We start from the raw sequence: 24,297 nt of genomic DNA, 5'->3' as shown, positions 1-24,297 counted from the left end.
ATTGTTTTTTTTTAGTAGCTGTATACACACCTACCTGTTATCTGAAACCCACAAAGCTCTCGTGCTCTGCAACCGTGCAATCCATTTTTCACAACGAACAGGGTCTCTTTCAAACTTATGAAGGGTAATTCCATTCTCCTGAGTTTTCAAGCAATGTCTAGCAATGCAATGAGCCGGCATTTTGGCTAACACGAAGGAACAACGAGCTATTTTCCAGGAGGTAAAACTAATGGAAACAAACGAGTCCACGAGAGAGCGCCGCTGTACTTTTTGGTCACTTCCTGCATCTTCTCGAGAACAAATCCCTGGGAGGATTTTCATGGCGGGAGTTACAAAAAGCTGTATTTGTCAAAATCATGTTTTGTGGTGAAAAAACACATGGGACCATATTGGCTGTGGGTTTTTCATGAATAATGTGCCAAAAATCATCCGTTTGACGACACTTAACCTTTAAGTTAACTAAGTGGTTGGTGATAAAATGCTGCGTCTACGAAATACTTCAATGACTGCCCCATTACATTATTGGCGGATGGTGAACGATGCTGTTTGTGTTTGGAGATATGTCCGTGCACCACAACCATGCTGTTATTGTCTTAAAGCTGAGGGGCCTCACTTGTTTTCTACGTTTTGAGGTGTGCTTCAGAATCAAGTGCTATTTAGCCAAGTATGATAATGTAAGGTAAGTGGTTTTAAGGACCTGTAGATATGTGCGTGACTTTATGCTAATGGAATAAAGTTGCAACACACAAATAAGTGGGCATATGTCTTATTTTCAGAAAAGAAAAACAGAATTATGACACTAAAGGACACAAAACAGAACCAATTCCTTTTGCAGTGTCCTTAGGCAGCACTTTGCTTGTAACAAACCTTCAGCATGAGCGAAGCACATAAAAACTGGCTGTTTATGTTAATAATTAACATTGTTGAATAGAATTTGACCTTCACTGAAAACAGTGTTATGCATTGCTGTTTTGCTGGATTAGGATTTCACTGCCTTGATTACTTGCTTTAAAAGTGCATGGGAAATAGCAGACAGCATAGCGTTCTCATATTTTTCAACTCACTGTTGATGCTTTTTCAGACACTGTGACCGACCTTGCTCTGCCTTGCTCTAAGCTCTGTTTGCGTTCCACCAATAAAGTAGTTTTGTTGTTTAGTCTGCTGGTTTTGCTTCCAAAACTACACGTATTGTTCAAGCACAGACTAATGTGAACAGGTGTTTTAGTCTTGCACAAACCTTCCCCGTTGACTTATTTCATGTTGATATCTTTTTCACTCAAAATATTAATATACTATATGCTCACTATGTAAAAGACAAAGCAATCCATCCATCTACTTTATACATCGCTTATCTTGTTAAGTTTTACAGGGAACTGAAGCCAATTCTAGTTGACTTTGGGCAAAAGGCACCCTGGACTCATTGGCAGTCAGTCACAGGGCACATAAAAAGAGACAGACAAACATTTACTCTCTCTCTTAGCGGGAATGAATCCCACGCTGCCTGCACAAAGGTCAGGTGAGTGTTATAACACTACAGCATCAGTGACACAAAATAATTATGGCATAGCATTTGTTTATTACAGTATATACAGGTCGGACTGCCGGTAGATAAAAGTGTCATTTTTCTAGCAAATTACATTTACAAGCACTGCTTGTCACAGTAATGCGACAGTGGCTAATTAATAAGAACCACCACCACTTTTATCTTAAAACAATGGGAAATTTAAAAAAAATAAAAATAAAAAAATAAAGTGTCTTTGCGACATCTGTTTTAACTTTTTATAGGAACCTTGGCTGTACTGTAACTGTAGCAGCTGAATCATATCCAGGATTTATGGAGTATATCCTTCACTGTGTACGGTATTATAAGATACTGCATTTGTCTCTCTAATGTCATGTGTAAAAGAATAGGAATAAAACATAATAAAACAAGAGTACACTACTACATTCTCATTTGCCCATCATTACCAATGCTCATACTTGCTTGGTAAGTGCTACTGTTGTAGTTAAGAGAAATTAGAAAAAAAAATGCATGCGGAACATGCATGGTTAAATCATTCAATGTGACTGTTTGTCGTGATATAGTTTGCTGCAACTGTGAGTTCTGCTTGCATTTTTGTTGCAGGCTGACATGAAGTTATCAGTGATGCTTTGGTCGATTCCCAACTGCCACACCTCCCCTTGTCTGTTTGAGATCCAATGTCAAGTAGAGTTCACCTCAGCACTGAGAGTTTGTTTCCATCTGTCACGACTTTAGTTTCCAGGCAAAAATAATATTGGAATTTTAGAATGCAACAGCGTCAACTATGAAGTTGCATCGTTGCTGTTTGATCCTGACCCCACCTATCAGTTTCACAACCACCCAACTGCCCCATGCTCTCAAGTGCCATTGCCATTTTTAGATGTTTCTTATCATCATCATTTAACCGTGTCACATTTAACATCTTTCTGACACGTCCTTTGACATCTTTCTTTATATTTAGACATTCTGCACATGTCGCAGGGGGCCTTTCAGCTGTACAGTTGTGTGACTGAGCAGCTGCTACTGAAGCATAGTGCAAAGCACAGTCAAACGTTAGTGCAGTTAGTGCAACATTTTAAAATGATAGTGGACAAGCTCATCAAAGAACTACAAATACCATTTACTAGTTGTACATAATGCATGTTGTGATCCAAATTCTGTAAATATGTCATTTTCAATGGAAAAAAAAAACAGTTTTCAATCAAATTTCCACAGTAACAACCACAAGGAACATTTCATCAGTCAAAAGTTTGAATAAACACTAACGTAAGGTAGATAATGTTCATGAAAACTCACCCCATAAGAATCCGAAAAGTATTCTTGTAGATGTCATTGCCTTTGCTCAATTAAGAGGTCCGTCCGTGTTCTTTTTGTCACTGTCTTTCCCCAGTAACTTTCACTTTTTGAAGTCAGATTTGAAATGTGTGGGCCGGACAGAATTGCTGCTAAACCAGACATGTCATGGTTCTGGAAGTGGCCCATGGGCCGGGACCCTGACATATCTGATTTGGATCAACTTTCTGCCACCAAATTGTCACTCCGTTGGGCGCATGTCCAAGGACACTCTCTCTTCTGCACCAGAATGCCCAACTCGGGCTTCCCTGGTCTGCCAAATTGGAAAACACACAAAGCAAGCCTTGCACTTGCACGAATATCAGGACACGCTGGCATTTCTACCCAGCCACAGTACGCCGTCTAAAAAGAAAATAGAGCCCGGAGTCTGTGTGTGTTCAACAAACTGAAGTGAATATAATTCGTCTGCATCGAACTGCAAGATTTGTTCCCTTTTCTGTTGCTACAACTCACACTCACAGCTTGTGTTGACAAAGAGAAACGTGATTTTGTGGTTTTCTGTTTCATATTAAAACAACATGTGGTATCAGTGCGTAATGCCTGAAGGCCCGAGAGGGTTTCTTTTTGTGATTAACTTTTAGCCAGACCTTGACATCTGCACACACTTTGGTCATTGCGATTCTTCCGCTTCATGTATTTCTCTTTATGACCAGGAATGTACTGTATTCTTTCTCTTTTGTCATTGTTAACATTCAGCCTTGGAGCTTTCTGTTTAATCCCACATCACTCCCAGTTATCCAATAACTCAATGGTAATAAAGTTGGCATACAAGTATATCATATTGCAGATAACACTCTTGTTCATTTCCTGAGTAGGAGCTTGTAAATAAGGTATGGTTGATAATGTGATGGATAGTGTTGTTTTTATTGATTTTGTAGCTGGGATAGATGTTTCAAAGGTTATCAGTGGAGCTGATCGCATGTTGGCTCTGTCACAGCTTTTTGGAAGACTTAAACGTGTCTATTTTTGTCTTTTCCTCCTGAGTTTCAGAGTCCATGATGTCGGACTTAAGAAGCTCACAATATATGTTGTGGTTCATCCCAATGGTGTTTGATGGGGTTGAAGTTGGGGTTTTATGAACAGTCTTCCACACCTAACTCATCCAAGCACGTCTTCGTCGACCTTGCTTAGTGCACCGGTATCAGAAAATGACCAATATGGTCAAATATGATTCAGTAAGATAAAAAATTAAGATTTAGCATTGTTGGGTAAGCTGTAATCATCTACTGCTTGTGATGTTCAGCCATGTTAATACTGCCTGCATTAAATATAGTTGCCTCCAAGATGATGACAAAAAAGGTTGTGCTGATTCCAGCTCATCTCCTTGCTTCCCCAGATGAAGGTCAACATCATCGGCGAGGTGATCGAGCAGGGCTCCACCAACCTGAGCATGGACTCAGTGGGTTTCAGCCCCCACGCTGCCATATACTCCATGCGTCCAGACATTCGCTGTGTCATACATGTTCATACTCCCGCCACGGCTGCCGTAAGTTTCTTATACGCCTATGTAATTAACAAATGACTCAAAACCAAAACCGTGATTCCGAGGCAATTATATCATTTGGTTAAAAGTTGTGATTAGGAGAGCTCTTCGTTAAACATTTGGCCTCACGTATTTCTTTAGAAACAACACAGTGTGGTAAAGTTGCTCAGTAGTTGAGAAAAAGATCACATGTAAAGCAGGAACACAAAGAAACCAATCAAATAATGCTAACTGGAAGTGCACTCAGTGCACAGACCTCTGCCAAGGATAAAATGTTTACAAAAGTGAGGGTGGAGGGTGGGCGTGGGTAGTGGGGTGGGGGGTCATTCAGTTCTTTGCTTGTCACCATATTTTCTGTAATGTGCCCTGACAAGACAGAGGATGATGATGGGAACTAATAACCATTATTCGGAAGCCAGACACAAACACAATAGGCAGTCCTGCGATCAGTCATATTCAGTCAGTCTAATTGGTGATCAAGTTAGGAAGTCAGCTGCTGCCTACATTCCATCCAGTGTTAGGAAAAAAGGAACAAAAATTAGAAGCAGCTATGGATACAGCTATGGACATACTGTAGCAGTGCTTAAAGTGGCACTAAACAGGCCCCAAAAATGTCATGGAAATTCAACACAACAGAGTGAAGAGTGATGTCAACAAGCTTGCCAAATTTGAATAAATAATAATATAAAAATAGTCATATCACATGACACACAAAGCATTTTGTCTGATGAACGGTTAAAAAAAACATCACAAAAATGTGCACTACAGAGTTGGGTAATGGTATAGATATTCATCCCAGATCTGACATCGTGTGTCTTCAAAAAGTCAAGTTGTTTTTATTTCAGATTTTTTTTATATCTTAAAAAACGTCACTTATCTGATCTGTAAATTGAGGCATCCACAAAGAATGAATTTGCTAATTGCACTGCGGAGAGGTAAATAGGCCTTGTAATGGAAGCGAGGCACAGCTAAATCACAACTGAGCAGCACAGCCAAACGAAATGTCACCTTGTCCTTATATAGTTAGGAAGGGAACTCACGCTAGAAAGTACACATCATAGCACTGTTTTTTTAACTACAACCACAAAATCAGGAAAATCCAAATGGTGAAAAAGATGCTTAAACTACAGTACATCTCAACAGTTAAGCACTATATTGGTACAGGTCTTTCCATGTTTCCAGCTCTTATCCTCAAATTGAATGTATATAGAAAAAAAAATGGATTTTTTTCTTTGTGCCACTTTTTAACTGACCCTATACTCAACTTGACATGACTGTTTATAGTGCACCTGCTGAACAAGGTTGTGATTGTTCATGTAGTTGCTAGTGATGCCAGTTTGAAAATTGTGTTACACGAAAATGCACCACTTTTGGGTAACTAGCAAAGTAACATATTAATCTTACCCGGAAAGTAACTTGACCACAGTTACTTTTTCAAACCAGCAATACTTCCTTTTGAGTCATCAAAATCTCAAATTCATGGCTAGCGATTCATGCAGGCCGTAATCCAACCATTCAATTGCATTCAACCATTCAAGGAGACCACTCGTTTCTCATCAATCAGAAGAAATCGATTGGGATGTGATTGGTTATTACACCATGCATAGTGACGGTACAGTCCAAAAAAAGTGCAAAGTTAAATAGGATTTCACTATTGCCACACTATTTTTTACATTTCCCATAGTAAAAAGTGTATCTGATTGTTGTAATGATTTAACTTAAACATTACCAATACAGCACAGGTGTCAAACTAAAGGCCCGGGGGCCAGATCTGGCCCACCACATGATTTTATGTGATCCGCGAAGCCAGATCTAGAGTGTCAATTTCCATGATTCTTGTAAAAATCTGTACCAAAATTTCAAATTGTCATATATCATAAATGATCAAGTTGAGATATTACAAGCATTTTTGTGTTACCAAACATGAATAGTTCAATAACACATTACCCTTGATTTCTGATTCCAAAACTAGTTCATAAATTGATAATGATATGATTAAATATTTTTGTTGCACAGTCATAACGGCCCTATGAGGGAAACTGGAACAACATTGTGGCCTGGGAGAAAAATGAGTTTGGCGACCCTGGAATACTGTTTTATCACTGTGTTCAGTGCACATTGCATTGTGTGTTAGTTGTTCTTACCAAAGTGCATGGTCATAAATCATCATACAATAATTACTCACTCACTGAATGAATTCCAATACTTATCTTTAATAATATTTATGTATTAATATTTACAATGAAAAGTGAGAACTTTCAAGTTGGTCTGTAGTTCGGACTCTTAGCTGGTTTAGCACACTCCAGGGCTGGCATCACTTATGTGAGTGCCCCCCATCAATCACTCATAGCTTTGCTAGTTAAACAGTTCCCTAATCTTGTCACCTTTTCTCATTCTTAGGATCAAAATTATGATGGTGGGTTGGTGTCTGTGTTTGTTTATACGTGTGGAGGGGTGCATGCCTCCATGCCACTCACTTTCCTTTACCTACACGTACGCTCACGCACGTGCCTTCATGGACCACAATCAGCATCTATCTAGCTATGTAATCAATTAAGAGTCTTTAGAGAAGTGTACTGAGCCTGGTGTGCTTGTTTGTGTTTGGTTACGTACTGTACTATGTTGGCCTATCATGTCTGCACTCGGTTGCCTGTTTAATGTGGCTTCAACTACACTAACATTTAAATGATGGGTTCACGTTGATGACATCCTTCTGTAACTTGTGTGTAGTACATTAGCACATTGGCATACATTGGCAGCTGCTGATAGTAACTAAAAAGTTGTTTTTTTTTCAAACTCAGTTACTTTTGAAATCAAGTAATCAATAAAGTAGTATACTTTTTCAACTGGCAACACTGGCTGTTGCAACCGGAATAAAAGAAACGGCTGTAATGTGTCCCTTAGGTCAGGTTTTCCTGACCTTCATTGAGTAAAGGCAAGAGTAGAACTTGGACAAACTTCATGACACACCACGACACACAAATGTCTCGAAAGGTATGGAGATAGAAATAACGGTAAGCATGTCTCAATTTAGTCACACGAGCTTTCTCAGTAAGTGCCATGACTTACTGTATTCTATCATGTGAAGGACAACAGGTGGATACACAGGCTCCCTTCGTTCCCTTCTGCCATCTGATGGTGTAATTTATTCTGCTTGCCACATTACCCCCGTTTGCATATATTGGAGAATAACAAGACATTATTTGTAGTGAGTAACTAATACTTTTCCCGACAACTAAGCAAAATTGGATCCTGTTCCATGGCACAACTGACGACTTCTCACAGCACACTTTTACACTGCACGGTAGAGAATCACATCACAGCTTTATAGCTTGATTCTCTCACCTGTTTGTAGGTGTCATCTATGAAGTGCGGCATCCTGCCCATTTCTCAAGAGGCACTCATCTTGGGTGACATCGCCTACTTCAACTACCATGGCAGCCTGGACGAGCCAGCGGAGCGCAGAGAGCTGCAGAAAGCTCTGGGGCCTACCGCTAAGGTGGGAAAGTATTATTAGACCCACAAGATGAAAAACATTCAGTAGGTTTTTACACGTCAACCTCACAGCTGGTTATTCAGGTGTGGTTGGAGAGAGTAAGTACATTAACATTCCTATCTGCATTTTGCAGTGGGTTTAACTCAGCACAATGTATTGCGACATAAACAGGAATTGACTTTCATCGACCACCAAATGCTCCTATATAACAAAACAATGTGTGTTTGCTTTCATAGGTTTTGGTGCTGCGGAATCATGGCATGGTCGCTCTGGGTGAAAGTATGGAAGAGGCCTTTCACTACATCTACAATACACAATCTGCCTGTGAAATTCAGGTATAATAAAGCATTTAAATTTGGAAATTTTCACCTTTTTTCCAGTCTTCGTTTTTGTTTGTTTGTGATGTCGTTGTCTCTGAATCTCCCAGATTTATGCTTGGTCAAAGTAAAAAAAAAAAAGAACATTAATCCAACAGCAAAGCCCAGCTTAATTTCTATAAATAAATCCGCTTCAGCATGTTTGTTGTGCTCTGCATGATTTATTCCGTAGTGTTGTTGAAGTACAGTACAGTGTCTTTTGCTCAATGACATTTTTGTCCCTGCGCAGATTAGGAAAGAGCATTGCTTGCACGCTATTGGCACAAATTCATCATACGGAGGATTTTAGTGGCAATATTCATTTGGCAGATGTTTGTTGATAATAAAAGAGAGTCCATCTGTCAAGTGTTTTGCATAAGCTTACGTCCTTCTCCCCTCTGACTTTGTGGCTGGGTCTAGGTGAACGCCATCTCCTGTGCTGGCAGCATCGACAACCTGATTGTGCTCGACCAGGAGGCTTGCAAATCACGTGTGTTCGACGTGGCCTCAACATTTTCCGAAAACATGAGCAGTCCGTACAAGTGGAAAGTCGGCGAGCTCGCGTTTGAGTCTCTGATGAGGATGCTGGACAACCTGGTGGGTCAAATGACACCCATGTACTACTTTATGCTGTTTATCTCTTATCTTAGCTTTCATTGTTGATTATGCCTACCTTTGTTTCTTTCACAGGGCTACAGGACAGGTTACGCCTATCGCTATCCCATCATGCGTGAAAAGCCGAGGCACAAGAGCGAAGTGGAGATCCCCGCCACCGTCACAGCATTCACTTTCGAAGAGGACGTGGACGCCACGCACTTTCCCTTCAAGTTCCTCCAGCAGCGGCAGCAGCGGGAGAAGACGCGCTGGCTCAACTCGCCCAACAGCTACACCAAGGTCAACGTGGAGGGTGGGGACGAGCGTTACAACCACAACAGGACAACCACAGTGAGTACAGATTGCTTCGGGGTCACGCAGACTTCATATTCACAAGGTTCACAACCGTATCAGTTCGCATAATTATGGGGCCTCATCTATGATCTATTTTTTATAAATAAGATGTCAAGCTCCGAGTATGGTGCTCTCTTGTGATCCTATTACGCCGCCTGCTGGTTGAATAAGGGATTAGGGGTGTTTGTTTTATAGCTCCCTATTTATACAAAGTTTGTCTGTGTTTAATTTTGTCCAACCATTCATTTTTTTCTACCACTTAGCTTCATTTGGCTTGCAGGTGAGCTGGAGTCTATCCCAGCTGATGTTTGTACACCCCTTGCACTGGTGGTCACCAGTTAATCACAGGGCACGTACAGCATCCACATTCAACCGTTCACATTCACAAATAATTTCATCTTTAGTTCATCTGAAAAGCATTTTATTCAGAGTGCGGAAGGAAATTGGCATAGTTTACGAGCGGGAGAATGTGAAAACCTGCAAATGCCACCCTACTGCCCTAATTCTAATTTAATTTTAGAATTAAAAAAATAATTCTCAAATATCTGACCTTAATTAACCTTGCTTGGATCTATTGAGCTTGCTTGGGACCCTATAATGACAATATTGCATTTTCCGGACGACAGAACACATCAGATTCTAATATACTTTATGGAGAATTTTTTACACAACCCCACCAGACTATACACTGCGGATATACACTTACGTTGTGAAATTAGATATTTACACAGAATGACTTTTTACCAAACAGTGACCATAACGTGGCAGTAAAACAGCGCGAATAACAGAAAAGTCATTGCTTCTATTTAACCTCCTCCTGTTCACTGAAACCACCCAAGTCGTTGTCTTCATTATTGGAGTTGAAGAGCCTCAGAAAGTCTCCGGCACACACCATTTCAGTCTCTCAGTGTCATTTTCAAGACTCAGTTACCACTGAAGTTGTGCTGTTCTGCTCACGGAGCAGTCCAACCTTTTGAAATTGGTGATGGTAGATGGTAGGAATCACAACTGGAATTGAGTTTGATCTCTTAATGGCTGTTTTTACAGAATCTGTTATATGCAACCAAAAAAAAAAACCCTCCCGGACGCCTACTGTATTTTAACTAGCGCCATCTCATCTACGCGCTGGAGGTAACACCGTCTTCTTCTACATGCTGGAGGTAGCGTCTTTTCTTCTACTGCTGGAGGCATCTCTGCACACCCAAACACTGGTGCTTATGGAGTATGGTCATGTTTTAAGCATTACGTCTGACTGAAACTAATAGCCGCTAATGAAGAAAAACAACTAGATTTTAGCCGCATCGATAAGTAGGCCGCAGGGTTCAGCGCGCACATAAAAAGTACCCGCTTATAGTCTAGAAGATATGGTATATATATTCAAGTTATTATTATTATCATGATCATCTATTCAATATCTGTAGTGCCTATCCTCACCAGGGTTGTGCTCGAGCCTTTCCCAGCTCACTGTGGGCTAGGTACAGCCTGAACAGATCTCTAGCCAACTGCACAGCACACACTTTATAAATAATCACTGGGAGTAACATTCACACTTTTAGGAAATTTAGAGTGTTCAGTTAACCTAGTGTGCATGTTTTTGGATTTTAGCAGGAATCTGGAGTACTTTGAGAAAACCCACGCAGTCGTAGGGAGAACATACAAATTCCACTTAGGGGAGGCCGGATTTGTGAGTCCTCAGAACTGTGAAGCTGATGTGCTAACCTGTTGTCCACGATGGTGCCCTGATTATTTTTATGCAATCATTACTGTTCTTATCAGCCTCACGAGGTAGAGGTTTGAATCTTGGCTTTGCTTTGTGAAGTTTTGTTTTTTCTTCCCTTGCACCACACGGTCTTCCATCAGCAAGCCGTGCAACACAATGAGTGGGTGAGTTGACGGCACACTGCAAAGGCCTTCACAGTTAGCCAGTTAAAGACACCTGCGATTCTGAATTCACAGCAGCCACTTTTACACTCACATTCAGTGACTCGCTGCTCACTCACCATTGCCCACCAAGGTTATAATAATTTGGGATTTTCCATTATTGTCAGTCATAATTTCATTTTGACTTTTCGTTTTCATATTCAAACGGTTTTATATCATTTTTAGAGCATGTTTCTTTACTTGTATTAGTTTTTTTTTTTTTTCCCCAAAAAATGCTTCATTCCACTTGTTTTATTACTGGGGTGGCAAGGTGGCACAAGTTAGAGCATTGACCTCACAGTTCTGAGGACCAGGGTTCAAATCCCAGCCCGTGCCTGCATGGGTTTTCTCCAGGCTTCCACCTGCATCCCAAAAACATGCAACATTAATTGGACACTCTAAATTGCCCCTAGGTGTAATTGTGAGTGGAACTGTTGTCTGTCTCCATGTGCCCTGCAATTGGCTAGCAACCATTTCAGGGTATACCCCACCTCCTGCCCGTTGACAGCTGGGATAGGCTCCAGCACTCCTGCGTCCCTCATGAGGATAATCGGGTCAGAAAATGGATGGATGGGGGGATGGATGGATTATGACGATGATTATTTCCATTCACAGTGGATGAAAGCAGAGGAGACTGGAACGCCGATCCGAATTGAGGACCCCAACCAGTTTGTCCCTCTCAACACAGACCCCAAGGAGGTGCTGCAGAAGAGGAACAAGGTGAGTCTGATGTTGCACAATCATCTATGATGTTGAGACCTTTTAACAGCTGAGATTCAAAGACTTGGCAACAAGATGATTAAGTGCAAAATAATCGATGCACTTTTGTTGATGACTGCTAGTTTTGACATCCGTTCATTTTTTTTTCGGGGGGGGGGGTGTTTATTTTGACAAACCCTTGTAATTTAACCAGCACAAATTTTGGGGAGTTTGGGGTACCCTTATCTCAAACAGCACAACTTTTTGTCAGCTTTTCTAGTCCTTACAATAATAAAAATATCCACAGACAAAATATGTAGATCATGTTGTCTGTCTTATTTCTTTTTTTTTTTAATTAGATATTTGAGGGACACCTTATTCACAAGCATTTTCTATTTGATGTTTAATGTCACAAATTTAAGAAACGTTTAAAAGTCAAATAATACATTTTGGGACATATTTTGATTGTTTTTGTTATGTTATTTTCTTAACTGTCATTTGGAGACAACAAAATAATGAAATATAATAAATACATGCAATACTACATGATTTTTTTTTCAACAGCACCTCTTTAGCTTTTAACTGAGGACAGACTCCTGCTCAAAATTGTCCCAGCAGTTCAGTGATGTATTTGTTCTTAATTAATAATGTTGTTTTACAGATTAGAGAGCAGAATCGCTGTGATGTCATGACATCAGGGCCGCGCTCTCACCACCTTGCTGGCATCCCAGTTGATCAACCACGGCGGGTAAGATGGAAAGGAAAAACATTTATGCCAGTGTATAATGATTAAGAAGTATGAATAAAGACCAGACACATTAACATGACTTTTTACTGTAGGCTTAAGTAGATTTTACTTTGAAGTTGTCAAGGGCCATACAGTGGTTCACATAGCTGTATAAGGCAGGTGTGGGACTAAATATTCCAATTGTATTCACTCTGTAATTGGCTGAAAATGACAATTGTCCTTTAAAATTTTGTCAAACATGGCCAGTTAGTAACACCTCATAGCCACAAGGGAGAGCCAAGTGACCGTGTCTCACTTCAAATACTAACCGGCACAGTGCAATGTTGAATTTCTTTGCATTTCTATCTTTCAATGTGTTCATTTAGTGTGATAAGAGTTACTTCAATGATGAATATTTGTAAGAAATACATGTGAATTTAAAGAATCATTCAACTTTTTGATGCTGACTTGAGTGCGGTTGGTATTTTGTGTTGAAGGCGCAAGTGCAGTTTCTGGTAAATACCCACAAATACTTTTGAATGGTTGTTCACAGAGTTTTCAGTTTTACCTCACTTTTGTACAGTTTTGTATCACACCACAACAGCCCTGTTTTACTGTCTTAGAATGATCACGAAAACACATTCACATAACTCTATTTTGCATCTTTGCATCAAATCATTATTCAGTATTCCTCATTACATGTTGATGGTGTGTTTGGACGGATTTTTTTACACTGATGTTGTGTCATGGTTTGTGTGCATGCATGTTACTAAACACAGTGCCAATGTGCATTTGTTTTAGTGTCTTGTCTGGGCAGTTTTGAATTTTCCCGCTCTGGTCCAGTGGTTATGATAAAGGATTTTTTATAAGACTGCAGTGGATGTTTATCTGTTTTGTTTTGGGTTTTTTATGCTCTTTTGTGTTTAGGTTTCTATTTATATTCAATGTTGTTGTGGCTGTGTCTATTTGTGTTTGTGTGTGTCCACTGCAGCCTTACGTGCCCACAGAGGAGGACCAGATGGCCCCCCTGCCTCCCAACCCTTTCAGTGAGCTGTCAGAGAAAGACTTGCAGGAGTATTGCAAAAATGTGGAAAGGAGGCAACTCGGTCTCGGTAGGTGGTGGACGGCCACGCGTATCTGCCAGTCTTCTATTTATTTTCCGTGACATTCCGTGTTGAAATTATTCATGCCAAATGGTTAAAGACACTCGACAGACTTCCTAACACAATATGCAAGAGATACTCAGCGTGCTCGTTGGAAAATGTTCTGCACATGTAGATGTAGATTATTCTAGCTCTATTTTCTGTCTTTATACAATTTAAACCAGAGACATAATCCGAAGGGTTTTATTATAACTGTCCTTATTTGTACAGTATTACAAAATATATTCATCTTTTTTCATACCGCTTGTCCTCTCATGGATTGCGGGTGTGCTGGATCCTTTCCCAGCTGATTCTGGGCGAGAGTACAGCCTGAACTGGTCGCCAGCTAATTGCAATATAATAAAATTCAATAAATACTATAATGTTATATTGTATTATATAGTATTATATTACAACTGTCTGTCAATAGTGATCATGCTGATTACTATTATTCGATAATATTTTTGATTAATTTCTTGCATTAAATCTCATGTCTGTGCAGTTGTATTTGTGGTTCCGGTTGTTGCGTATTTCTGGTATGTCGCTTAGCATCAGTCATCAGAAACACGAACAACATGGACTTTTTGCACCCAACAAACTTTTTTGTGCGCACAAACGCAGCTGCGAATGCTAATCATATTAGGTCTGCGCCTTTTTGAAAGGAATTGGGAAAAATTAATAGTGAACAGATAAAGATTTAATACAAGTATACATTAATGCATGTATCAGTGTGTGTGGGGGGGGGGGGGGGGGGGGGGCGGGGGGCACAGGAGGCCAATGTGTGTAAGATGGCAGAACGAACAAACAGCAGGTCTTCATACCACCTCATGGCCGGTGGTCGTTGAATTCCCAGTGACCAATCTGGATGCCAGTTGGAGACCGTCTGGACTGGCCAAAAACATGACATGGCTACATGCACACACAAGGCCCACGTAGTTATCAATCAGAAAAAGAAAAAAATGATCAGTCCATAAATGTCAAAAGAGTAAATAAAGCAAGATATTTGCACTGTTGAAATCTCATTTGTATGCTTGTAAGTTTTCCAGAAGCACATAACAGACTAAGGAACATCACCACCCTGAACGCTTATCTTTCCTCTCGCCACACTGATTTCAACACCTTGAGCAATACATTTTATCCATAATCCATGTTACACAACTAATTTTATTTATTTGTGACCATGCTTTTAAGTATGCATTGACACAAAAGAAGCTCTCCATTTTCATTGTACAGAGTAAGATGACAATAAATGGCATTCATTCATAAACACAAACAAAAAGCAAATTAGTGCTTTCACAGCCTGTTGTGTTGTGAGTGAGGCCCCAGCCATCTCCATGTGGAACCCTGAACATTCTAATTAGCGTTTCGTTGCGAATCTGGAGCGTCTTTTGTGCACGGTTAAATAATTACCCAAGGCACATTAACGATACTAACGAATGCTGGAGTGAAAAACATTTTATTGTATTGCATATTGCGTTGTGAACTATGGTAGGCTTAACAAGTTTTTAAAAATTCTTAATGGTCGTAACTACTCCAAGGAGATGAAAATCATGAAAATGCCCTTTGAGGCGTGATTATATTTTAAAACTGATTACTTAATGGCCAAGTTGGATTTTTTTTTTTTTTATCGGGACAGATGAGACAGGCCACCCATAGATAAGGTAAAAAATGTTTGCCATATAGTATATTTTAATAATCAAAAAATGGATGAAGTTTAACCACTTTGTAATCATGTAAATTTAAAAATGTAGTATTGTAAAATTATTTTTTAAGAATAAACTAAAAATGAAGTATTTTGAAGACAGTCAATTTTGAGCCGGAATAAAGAGTGGAGTTGGCCTTCATAACACATTTTTCAAAAATAACGATGAACATACTCCCTGATAGAACCTTTAGTACGAGCCTGTCAAGATAATAACGTCGCAGAAAGAGAAACAAAAAAGCCTGAAAGGAATCCAATGACGATGTTTTCAGAAGACCACCTGTCCATGTCTGAATCCTAAATTGTGTGTGTTGTCACTAATCTCATGACTTGGCCTCCCCCCGGCTACCCTGCTGACCCTTCGTCCCAATCCCCGCACGCTTTCCCGACCCGTTTGCCACCATTGACTCCCCCACCCACCCCCTACCTGCTCCACCACCCCACAATCTACTCATCCCAACCCTTTCCCCCTGCAGATGGTGAACAGGAGCTAACCTCAGATGACGGCTCCACACTCTCTCAATCTCAGTCTCAGTCTCTCACCCAGTCACCACAAGACACTCCAGCTAAAGGTATCAATCATTTTATCAGTCGCGCTCCTGCACTCATTTCTGTTTTGTTGCCATGTGTAATAAATACATACTGTAAATAGCAGGCTGGATACTGGGACATCTGTAATGTAATGTGATTTTAAATTGAATATATTCAAGTTTCAAATTTGATCTAAACTTGCCTCGCCGGTTTGCTTGGTCATCATGGTGACATTGTTGCCAAACAGTATTCACCGTAGCCAAGTTGTTTTAATGAGCTGCGAGGAATTAATAAACTCCCTCGTTCAAAATCTATCACCAATGGCGAACAGCTTGACTAAAGTAATGAGTTAAATTGTATTTGTGTGACCTGGAAATGTGTCAGTTCCATTCTCTGCCTGGATTGCGCCACAGTGCCTGTAAACAACAGCGGCCACTTCTGGAACATGACACCATGCTGTTCAGTCCGGACGATTTGTTTTATCCTCTATCCATTATACCAGGGTCCATTTTATGGAGGTTCCGCTGGATACACAAAGACGCACCATGTAACAATTGACCTGCAGCGCTGCTCAGGCTCACGGGAGCCATCTTTTATGATGGCGCTGCTGTGAGGTCAGACAGTTGTGCTTGAAATCGGCTCAGTTGTGACGGTTCATTTTCAGGTCGACCTTAACTTGTTGGTTGCTTTTTGTGTATGTATGCCAAGAAAACTTGAGAAGTGGCGATAATGTTTCATTACAGTTATCTAATACTGGTGCAGTGCTTTCTCTAACTGTTCCGTCAACAGAGGAACTAGCCCGCTTTTTCGAGCTGAGTCTTGGTTTGTTAACATGAGAGGAGGGCCAGCTCTTTAGGCTCTCAGGTCTATGGGTTTTACACTCTCACGTTATGAAATATGTAGAGCAGCACACACATGAAATGGTGTTTGTGTTCCCGAGCCAGCAGAATGACACGTTTACTTTACGAGCGGAGTGTACGCTGTTAAAAGCATGCACGGTAAATCCTAATGAAGTCAGATTTAATGAGCCTGTGACCTCGTTTGACCTCTGTGGGGCCAATTAACTTGAGTTACTTTATTCTTCGCAGTTAAATAACAAATCGTTTTTGTACGCATTATTATGTTAGGTTTGGATGATAAAATGGGATATTTGGTATATGATGGTACTGACAACATTTCAAGGTTACAGACACCTTAGGAATGCGTATTAACATCGTACATGAAGGCACACTGTTATTTCTACACTGTTGACTTTGTTTTTAAAATATTTTTTTCACTCTATCTATGACTTTACTATCGCATTAGTGTAGGTTAGTGTTAGAACATGACTTGTTCCAATTTGCATACTAATTCAGGCTGCCTTGCTGTGGTCGGAGCAGTGAATATGCACCCTAGGTGGTATTTTCCTTTTATTTAGAAAATTACATTTTGACAGGTATGTGAAAGCACAACTTCCAGCGGCATTTAAACTATCTCTCACATAAAAATCCCATTGGTGTTTTTATTGCTATAATACGGTTGCTTTGATCTGCATCCTTTGTTTAAAAAAATGACAAACTGTTGATGTTCCACTTTCCTAAAAAGAAGAGATAAGTGCAGAAATATTAACTTCATGTCAACCCTGAGTTTCTTAATGTTTATCCGTGCCCACTGATTGGCTGGCATCCAGTTCAGGGTGTACCCTGCCTCCTCCCAGAAGTTTGCTGGGATTGGCTCCAGCACTCATGGGACCTTTGTGAGGATGAGCGGCTCTGAAAATGGATGGATGGATGTTTTTGTTGTTGTTCTTCCCTTCTATAAAAGTGGGTCACGACCTACAGCGTTTGGAAAAAAATGAAGGTCCCGGGGTGACAGCAGTTGAGAAGCAATGCACCAGAATTATCGTAACCTGTTTTTAGCAAGGCAGTGCTTTACTGATTCTCCGTGCTCATAGACTATGCACTTGGCAGTGAAGTTGAGTATCAGCGTGGAGCAAATATATGTGGAAATAAAATACATATTAGTGGTCCAAAGTTGACCATGCCTCCTGCACAAGAAATGTGTTTAGGTTTGGATCTGTATCGTTTGAATCAATTTGGATGAAACATAATGTGCCGTGGCGTCTTCTCCCCGCAGTCAACCACTCGGGCCTGATGAATGGCAAGGACAACCACCGCGACGTGGACGACGAGCTCTGCAAGCGGCTCAGCCAGCTGGACACCAGCGCAGAGAGTGTGGCGGTCACGATGCACTCGGGCGACAAGATTGAGGAGATCTTGTCCCAGGAGAGCTCGCCCTCCAAGTCGCCCAGCACCAAGAAGAAGAAGAAGTTCCGCACGCCGTCCTTCCTCAAGAAGAACAAAAAGAAAGAGAAAATGGAGGCCTGAAGGGCACCAAGATGATAGAAAGGGAGGAGTTTGGTCTTTTTTCTTGTCCTTGTTTTCCTTATTTTTTTGTTTATAATCCTTTTCAGAGTTTTATATACAAAAGAAATGAAAAAAGAGTTGATATGTAACAACAACAACAACAAAAATCTTCCTCGGCAGGTGAATAGGTGGCATTAATGTGAAACACGGATGCAGCCCTTCCGACTAGGCTTATCGACATCCTCAACAAATGGATTATCCTGTGCTGAAATTAGAACTTTTAAAAGTACCGTGCATTTTTTCATGTTTAAAAAAAAATGAAATGACCAGGTTGAGAGTACAAAGCTGCACATTTAAAAAAAAAAAAAAAAAAAGAGGAAATCTCATCTGAGGTGAGAGGCTGCATGATAGATGACGTCACACTGGACAGCTGCTCCCACCCGTTTGTGTACTCCTCTTCTTGTTCTCGCGCTTCGACATCACCAACATACGATATGTTTACTGACCAAACTGGAGTCTGCACCATTTAGCATTTTCATCTCAACAGAGCCACCAGGACACTGTATATTTATGTAGCATTTTCCTACTTACTTTTTGGGACAAACCGGAATTTTTAGTGTAGTTGAAGTCATCGCATGAAATTTGACCTTTTTTTTTTTAATTGAACGTGCTTTTACTCAACTTCCTTTTGTACTCGTTTCTAAGCCTTTTCCAGGCACCTTTTTTTGTTTTTTTTTTAGGAGGGGAAGTGATCGCTCACGCTATATTCTGAAGTAGAGTGCATAAATATAACAGATATATATGACAACTGGATATATCAGCTCTAGATTTGTAACTATATATTTTTTTATTTCATTGTGCTGCACTTTCCTTCTGCTGCAGTGTGGGATGGTTTCACCGGTGAGGGAGATTGTGAAGTCGAATTTGGTCAAAATTGAGCAGGTAACAGAGCAAAACTTTGTACGACTGAGCCAAGTGGAGACCCAGAAAGTGAAATTATTTGATGAAGGAAAACAAAACAAAGGCTTTTCATGTGCAAAATTCTTTCTGCACTCAGCAAAAATATACGTTCAAAAACAGGATGTGTAGTGCTGATATGTGTCATTTCTGCAGTTGCCAGCTGATTTGAGAATAACAGGAGTATTAGGGTCATGCACGGGAGATAAAAAGCTCTAATTTTAGAAAAATGGCCATATTTTCACACAAATGTTGGCATCGGAAGGACTTAATAATTGTTCAAAACATTTCAAGTCATATAATAAATCAGTTCATCGAAAATTTTATTTTTTTTCACCTGCACTGAAAAAAGTACTGATTTTTCATATCAGCTGCAGATGATTAAAATGTGTAAAAATGATCTCACTTTCCACTCATCTCAAAAATTATACAATAATATGCAAGTATGTTAGCATAACACATTTTAATCATGTGCAATTGATCTACATGTTTGACTTGATCTGAGTCAGAGGATTTTTTTTCCCACCTTTGACGTCATAAAGTGAAGTTTTTCTGGAAAAACTTCATTTTGTAAATACTATAATTTTTCCCTGTACTTGTAAAGTCAACTCATAGTATTCAACTTTATTCTGGTCAAATAAAAAAGATCTATTCTTGTAAAACTAAAAAACATCTTATTCTTGTACATTTCAACTTCCTTCATGTTTTTTTTTTCATCCACCCATTGATTTTCTATACTGCTGATCCTCATTAGGGTCACCGGCATGCTGGTGCCTATGCCAGCTATCTTCAGGCGCACCCTGAACTGGTCGCCAGCTAATTGCAGGGCACCATTCCCACCTAGGGGCAATTTAGAGTGTCTAATGAATGCATGTTTTTGGAATGTGGGAGGAAACCGGAGTGCCCGGCAAAAACCCACGCAGGCACGGGGAGAGCATGCAAACTCCACACAGACTGCAAACTCTTCTTTTTTTTTTTTTTTTTTTTTTTTTTCTTGTTGAGTGTGGCCCTAATACTCCAGTCTAGAGAGAAGTATGTCCGGCTGACTTTTGTATAGTGTTGATATGTTTGTGTGAGAGTGTGTATGATATAAAGCCATATTGTACTGTTTATGGACAATGTGTTGTGATCCAAAGTGTGGCTTCAATGACCCTGACAGGACCTCTTTTTGAACCCCCCCTAATCACTGCATGGCCCTCGCTCTCAGGCTCAATGAGAGCACCCTGCTTTACTCCTTCCAACGCAGCTTTTCAGGTGCACATTCAATCCCTCTGTAACTCCCCCTCGTGCAACATTTTAGGCAAATGTAATATCTGTCAGATGCCCTCCCCTTAGCCCCTTCCCTGCCAGGACGCAACATGTACTAGCACCAGAACCATCATTGTAAACAAGTAGATATGGAGGGACGGCTCCATGTTTAGTCGTGTCCAGTACAGTTCTTGGTTTTGGCCAGCAGCTGGCTGGAGCGCATGCATGTGAAAGAAGGAGAAGGGAGGAAGTGATTCTTGCACAAGCGAACACCGGCATGCATCAGCATTTTTTCTTTATTGCATCCCTCACCTTTGACATCTTGCATTTGTATGGCTTTTTTTTTTCATTTGCTCTTTAAGCATTTTATGAGCACCAATTGCTCCCAGATGAACTGAATGTGCTTCATTTTGACTTTGGTTTCCTTGCACCTTGCGTTACTAATGCCTCCTAATCCACATTCTGTTTTACAAAAAGTTTGCTCTGGCGTGCCACAATGAGCCAAGCGACTTTGTAACCTGTGAACACCCCCTCATGGAAAAGCTAATTTAATGGAGTTTGCTTTCAGAAGTATCGCTAATCAGTGTACATTCACAAATAAACTGTATTTTACCTAAATGAAAGGTCATTCTCATCTTTTTCTGCATCCACCTCATAATCCATACACAATCATGTTCTTCTGCACCAGTTGTAAAAGTGCGCAGTTCAGTTATTCATTGTAGGGCTAAAAATTGGACTTGGTCTATTGTGAACTGGAAAATAACTGGTTCTTTTTATTTGTCTTGGATGGGAATGCATATACTTGTGTTGAGCGTTCAAAGGTTGAGTCCAACTAATAACAAACAATGGGAGAATGACAATAACTGGCACAGGAAATCTAGACGGTCTTGACAGGAATACCAAAGCCATGAGAAGAGAGGCCTTGACAATATCATGGGAGACTTGCACACCCTTCGTTGCCCTCCACATAATTGCATGTGGTTTCAAAATAAACGTCGTTAAATCTGCACAGCCGCTTTGCACCATTTCATTCGTGTTAGGGCCAATATAACAACGACGTGACTTAGACTCATTCATTGTCTTGAAAATGTCTTACTATGAGTAGCCGAACATATGCAACCATACCAGGACGATACTAAGTAGGTAATAGTTTTATATACGATAACAACATTCAATGGAAAATCTCATTTGTATGTGTGTGAAATGGAGACGTCTAAGAGGCACTTTATTGTAATATTGACTATTTTGTCTGCTGGAAGTTTCCAAATATATTTCCGTGCCCTTGAAAGGCCAACACAGACTTCCAAAGATCGGCCCTCACCCCTGTGCAGTTCTGTGCTACTACTCAACGGCTGCATGACTTGGTTTTGCACAACCAGTGTGCCTTGACTGCATTGGCACCCGCTCAAAATGTGAATCCAAATGACTTGTTGTAACCTTGCCGAAATATTCTTGATGACCGTAATAGTTTAGGCACGGCTATAGAATCTTTTCTACATAATAAAACGATTGGAGTGTGATGAAAAGCATAGAAAAGGGGAAAAATGTTGATTGAAAAGTCATGATACTTAGGGGATGAATGTAAATCTGTGTGAGAACAGTTGGAGATGTTCTCACGTTACAATTTAATATTAGCTTGTATTATGCTATATACAATATTTATGTACTGTAAGTCAACACCTTATATGTAATATGCACAGTATGATTGTGACTCTTGTTGTATTTTATTTGTTTAAAATAACTAAAAAATTGTTTGTTATACTGTATTGCATTGCAATTTTACTGTCATTACAAATGTTTTCTCATAATGTGGGTTTCTTGTAATTTGCCCCTCCCTCATTTTCTACATTATGACTCAGTGACCTTTTTTCTTGTAATGTTACAACTTTATTCTCATAATATTACTAGATCTAATGGAGTCACACTTGTTTTCATCCCAGGATTTCAGTTATAACGGTGGCATTACATGAATGTATAAGCACTAGGGGTGTGCAGTAATGGTATGCCGAAAATGACAGTTTAGTCATGCTGTTTCAAATGAACGAATGTTTTATATTTTGCCAAAAGCAGGCCAATAATCAAGATGTCCGCTAGCCAGAACTAATGTGCACTGTGTTTGGTGACCAACTAGGCCAAAACCCAAGGCATTTCTGAGCATATTTTATCTTACTTTACAGGTTGCACTTTAGAATGTTGCTATCTCACATGTATGAGACGAAAAAATTATGTCGTCCGGCACAAGCATGAGCCAAAAGGTTATTTTCCGGTTGGCAGTATGCGGAAAGTTAAGGCAGAAACTTAAATCCGCTGCGGCCCCATTAGAAAGGCGTCAAAGAGGGAGTGAGAACATGAACTGGACCAGACCCAATTTCTCTTGTCAAGACTTTGTGAAGAATCACGACTGTCTCTTCTGTGTATTATTTACAACACCCTACGAGCCTGGACACCTCGCCACTTGATTTGGCAAAGCTCCTGATATAAACAATAAAAAAAAAAAAAAAAAAAAAGAACCCATGACTCAGCAGCATTTTGTGCATGTCGGGACTGCGGCTCGTTCCATCAGGTCGATGGCGGCTGCTGACAGCCTCACACACACACACACACACACACACACACACCACACACACACACACACACACACACACACACACACACACACTCACACACATTAGCTGCTCTTCACTCTATCAAGGTGATTCCGGTGCGTTCAATGGGCGCTCACCTGATTTGTGATCATTATCTCACACCAGCATATGGAAACAAAGCAATAAAAGAGATTAAAGTATGGATCCCCCTTTGGAGAAAATTGGTTCCAGATCAATAATGCTTCATTACATTAGTGTGTTGTTGTGGGAGGAAAACATAATAGAAAGGATGGAAAATGGCTGTTTATTGGTTTTGTGCCAGAAAAAAAAGAAAAAGAAACCTATTGTCGTAGCACACCTCCAATTTTAATCACGTCCATCACGGTGGATGCAATTTACTATGACAAAAGGTCAGATTAGTCTTCTCAATTAGAACACTCTTTTTACATTAAATTACATCAAAGGACACTTAATTAGGAGGTTCTTCACAACTTTATGCCACAGCTATATACAAAAGTCTACCTTTGCAATGATAATAATGCTCACTTTGATTGACAATCACTGAGTTATTTATGTAATAACATTTATAATGTGTCGATCTAAATGCTCAAAACCATTCTCAATGACAGACAGAGTACATGTACAAGTCATACTGCAATTCTGGACTGCTGAAAACTAGCGCCATAATAATAAACATATTGTTAAATGAATATTGCAGTCCTCTGTTCATCAAACGTCAGCATTATTATCTTTGTAAAATTAGATTTAGTGCTTGTATAAGATCTGTGTAGATTCTGCACGTGTATTAAATACAGTTCTTCTTCTTCTTCTTTTTCTTTCGGCTTGTCCCGTGAGGGGTTGCCACAGCATGTCATCTTTTTCCATCTCAGCCTATCTTGTGCATCTTCTTCTCAAACACCCACTGTCCTCATGTCCTCCCTCACAACATCCATCAACCTTTTCTTTGGACTTCGTTTCGCTCTTTTGCCTGGCAGTTCCATCCTCAGCACCCTTCTACCAGTATACTCACTCTCTCGCCTCTGAACATGTCCAAACCATCAAAGTCTGCTTTACTTTGGCTTCTTCTCTGGTGGTCATTGTCAAACGTCTGTCATCTGTTGTGATGTGGCAGAACCTCCCTGGTGCTCTCGTCTTCTAGTCCTGTAAAGTCTCTCTTTGTTTTAGTTAACACTTATGCATGTCTTTTTTTTTATTAATTGTAAGTCTGTCGGCGGCATGGTGGAGCAGCTGGTAAAGCGTTGGCCTCACAGTTCTGAGGTCCC

General features: G+C 40.2%; 1 protein-coding gene across 4 annotated transcripts in view; it reads left to right on the top strand.

Moving 5' to 3' along the window:
- Nucleotides 1-22,895, top strand: part of add3a (adducin 3 (gamma) a) — a 66,963-nt gene extending 44,068 nt beyond the window's left edge. For 2 of the 4 annotated variants that reach the window (XM_061830317.1, XM_061830318.1), the window contains exons 6-15: nucleotides 4,212-4,361; nucleotides 7,714-7,857; nucleotides 8,091-8,189; nucleotides 8,631-8,807; nucleotides 8,901-9,155; nucleotides 11,694-11,798; nucleotides 12,439-12,525; nucleotides 13,496-13,616; nucleotides 15,825-15,920; nucleotides 17,995-22,895. In XM_061830317.1, coding sequence (XP_061686301.1) covers nucleotides 4,212-4,361; nucleotides 7,714-7,857; nucleotides 8,091-8,189; nucleotides 8,631-8,807; nucleotides 8,901-9,155; nucleotides 11,694-11,798; nucleotides 12,439-12,525; nucleotides 13,496-13,616; nucleotides 15,825-15,920; nucleotides 17,995-18,245 — 1,485 coding nt within the window. In that variant the 3' untranslated portion in view covers nucleotides 18,246-22,895. The remainder of the gene's footprint in view (nucleotides 1-4,211; nucleotides 4,362-7,713; nucleotides 7,858-8,090; nucleotides 8,190-8,630; nucleotides 8,808-8,900; nucleotides 9,156-11,693; nucleotides 11,799-12,438; nucleotides 12,526-13,495; nucleotides 13,617-15,824; nucleotides 15,921-17,994) is intronic. The other 2 variants (XM_061830319.1, XM_061830316.1) reach the window with 2 other exon arrangements.
- Nucleotides 22,896-24,297: the final 1,402 nt, after the last annotated feature.

This window comes from Syngnathoides biaculeatus, chromosome 9 (genome assembly GCF_019802595.1).
Source record: "Syngnathoides biaculeatus isolate LvHL_M chromosome 9, ASM1980259v1, whole genome shotgun sequence".
NCBI classification, from domain to species: Eukaryota; Metazoa; Chordata; class Actinopteri; order Syngnathiformes; family Syngnathidae; genus Syngnathoides; species Syngnathoides biaculeatus.
This window is presented reverse-complemented; position numbering and strand designations above follow the sequence as displayed.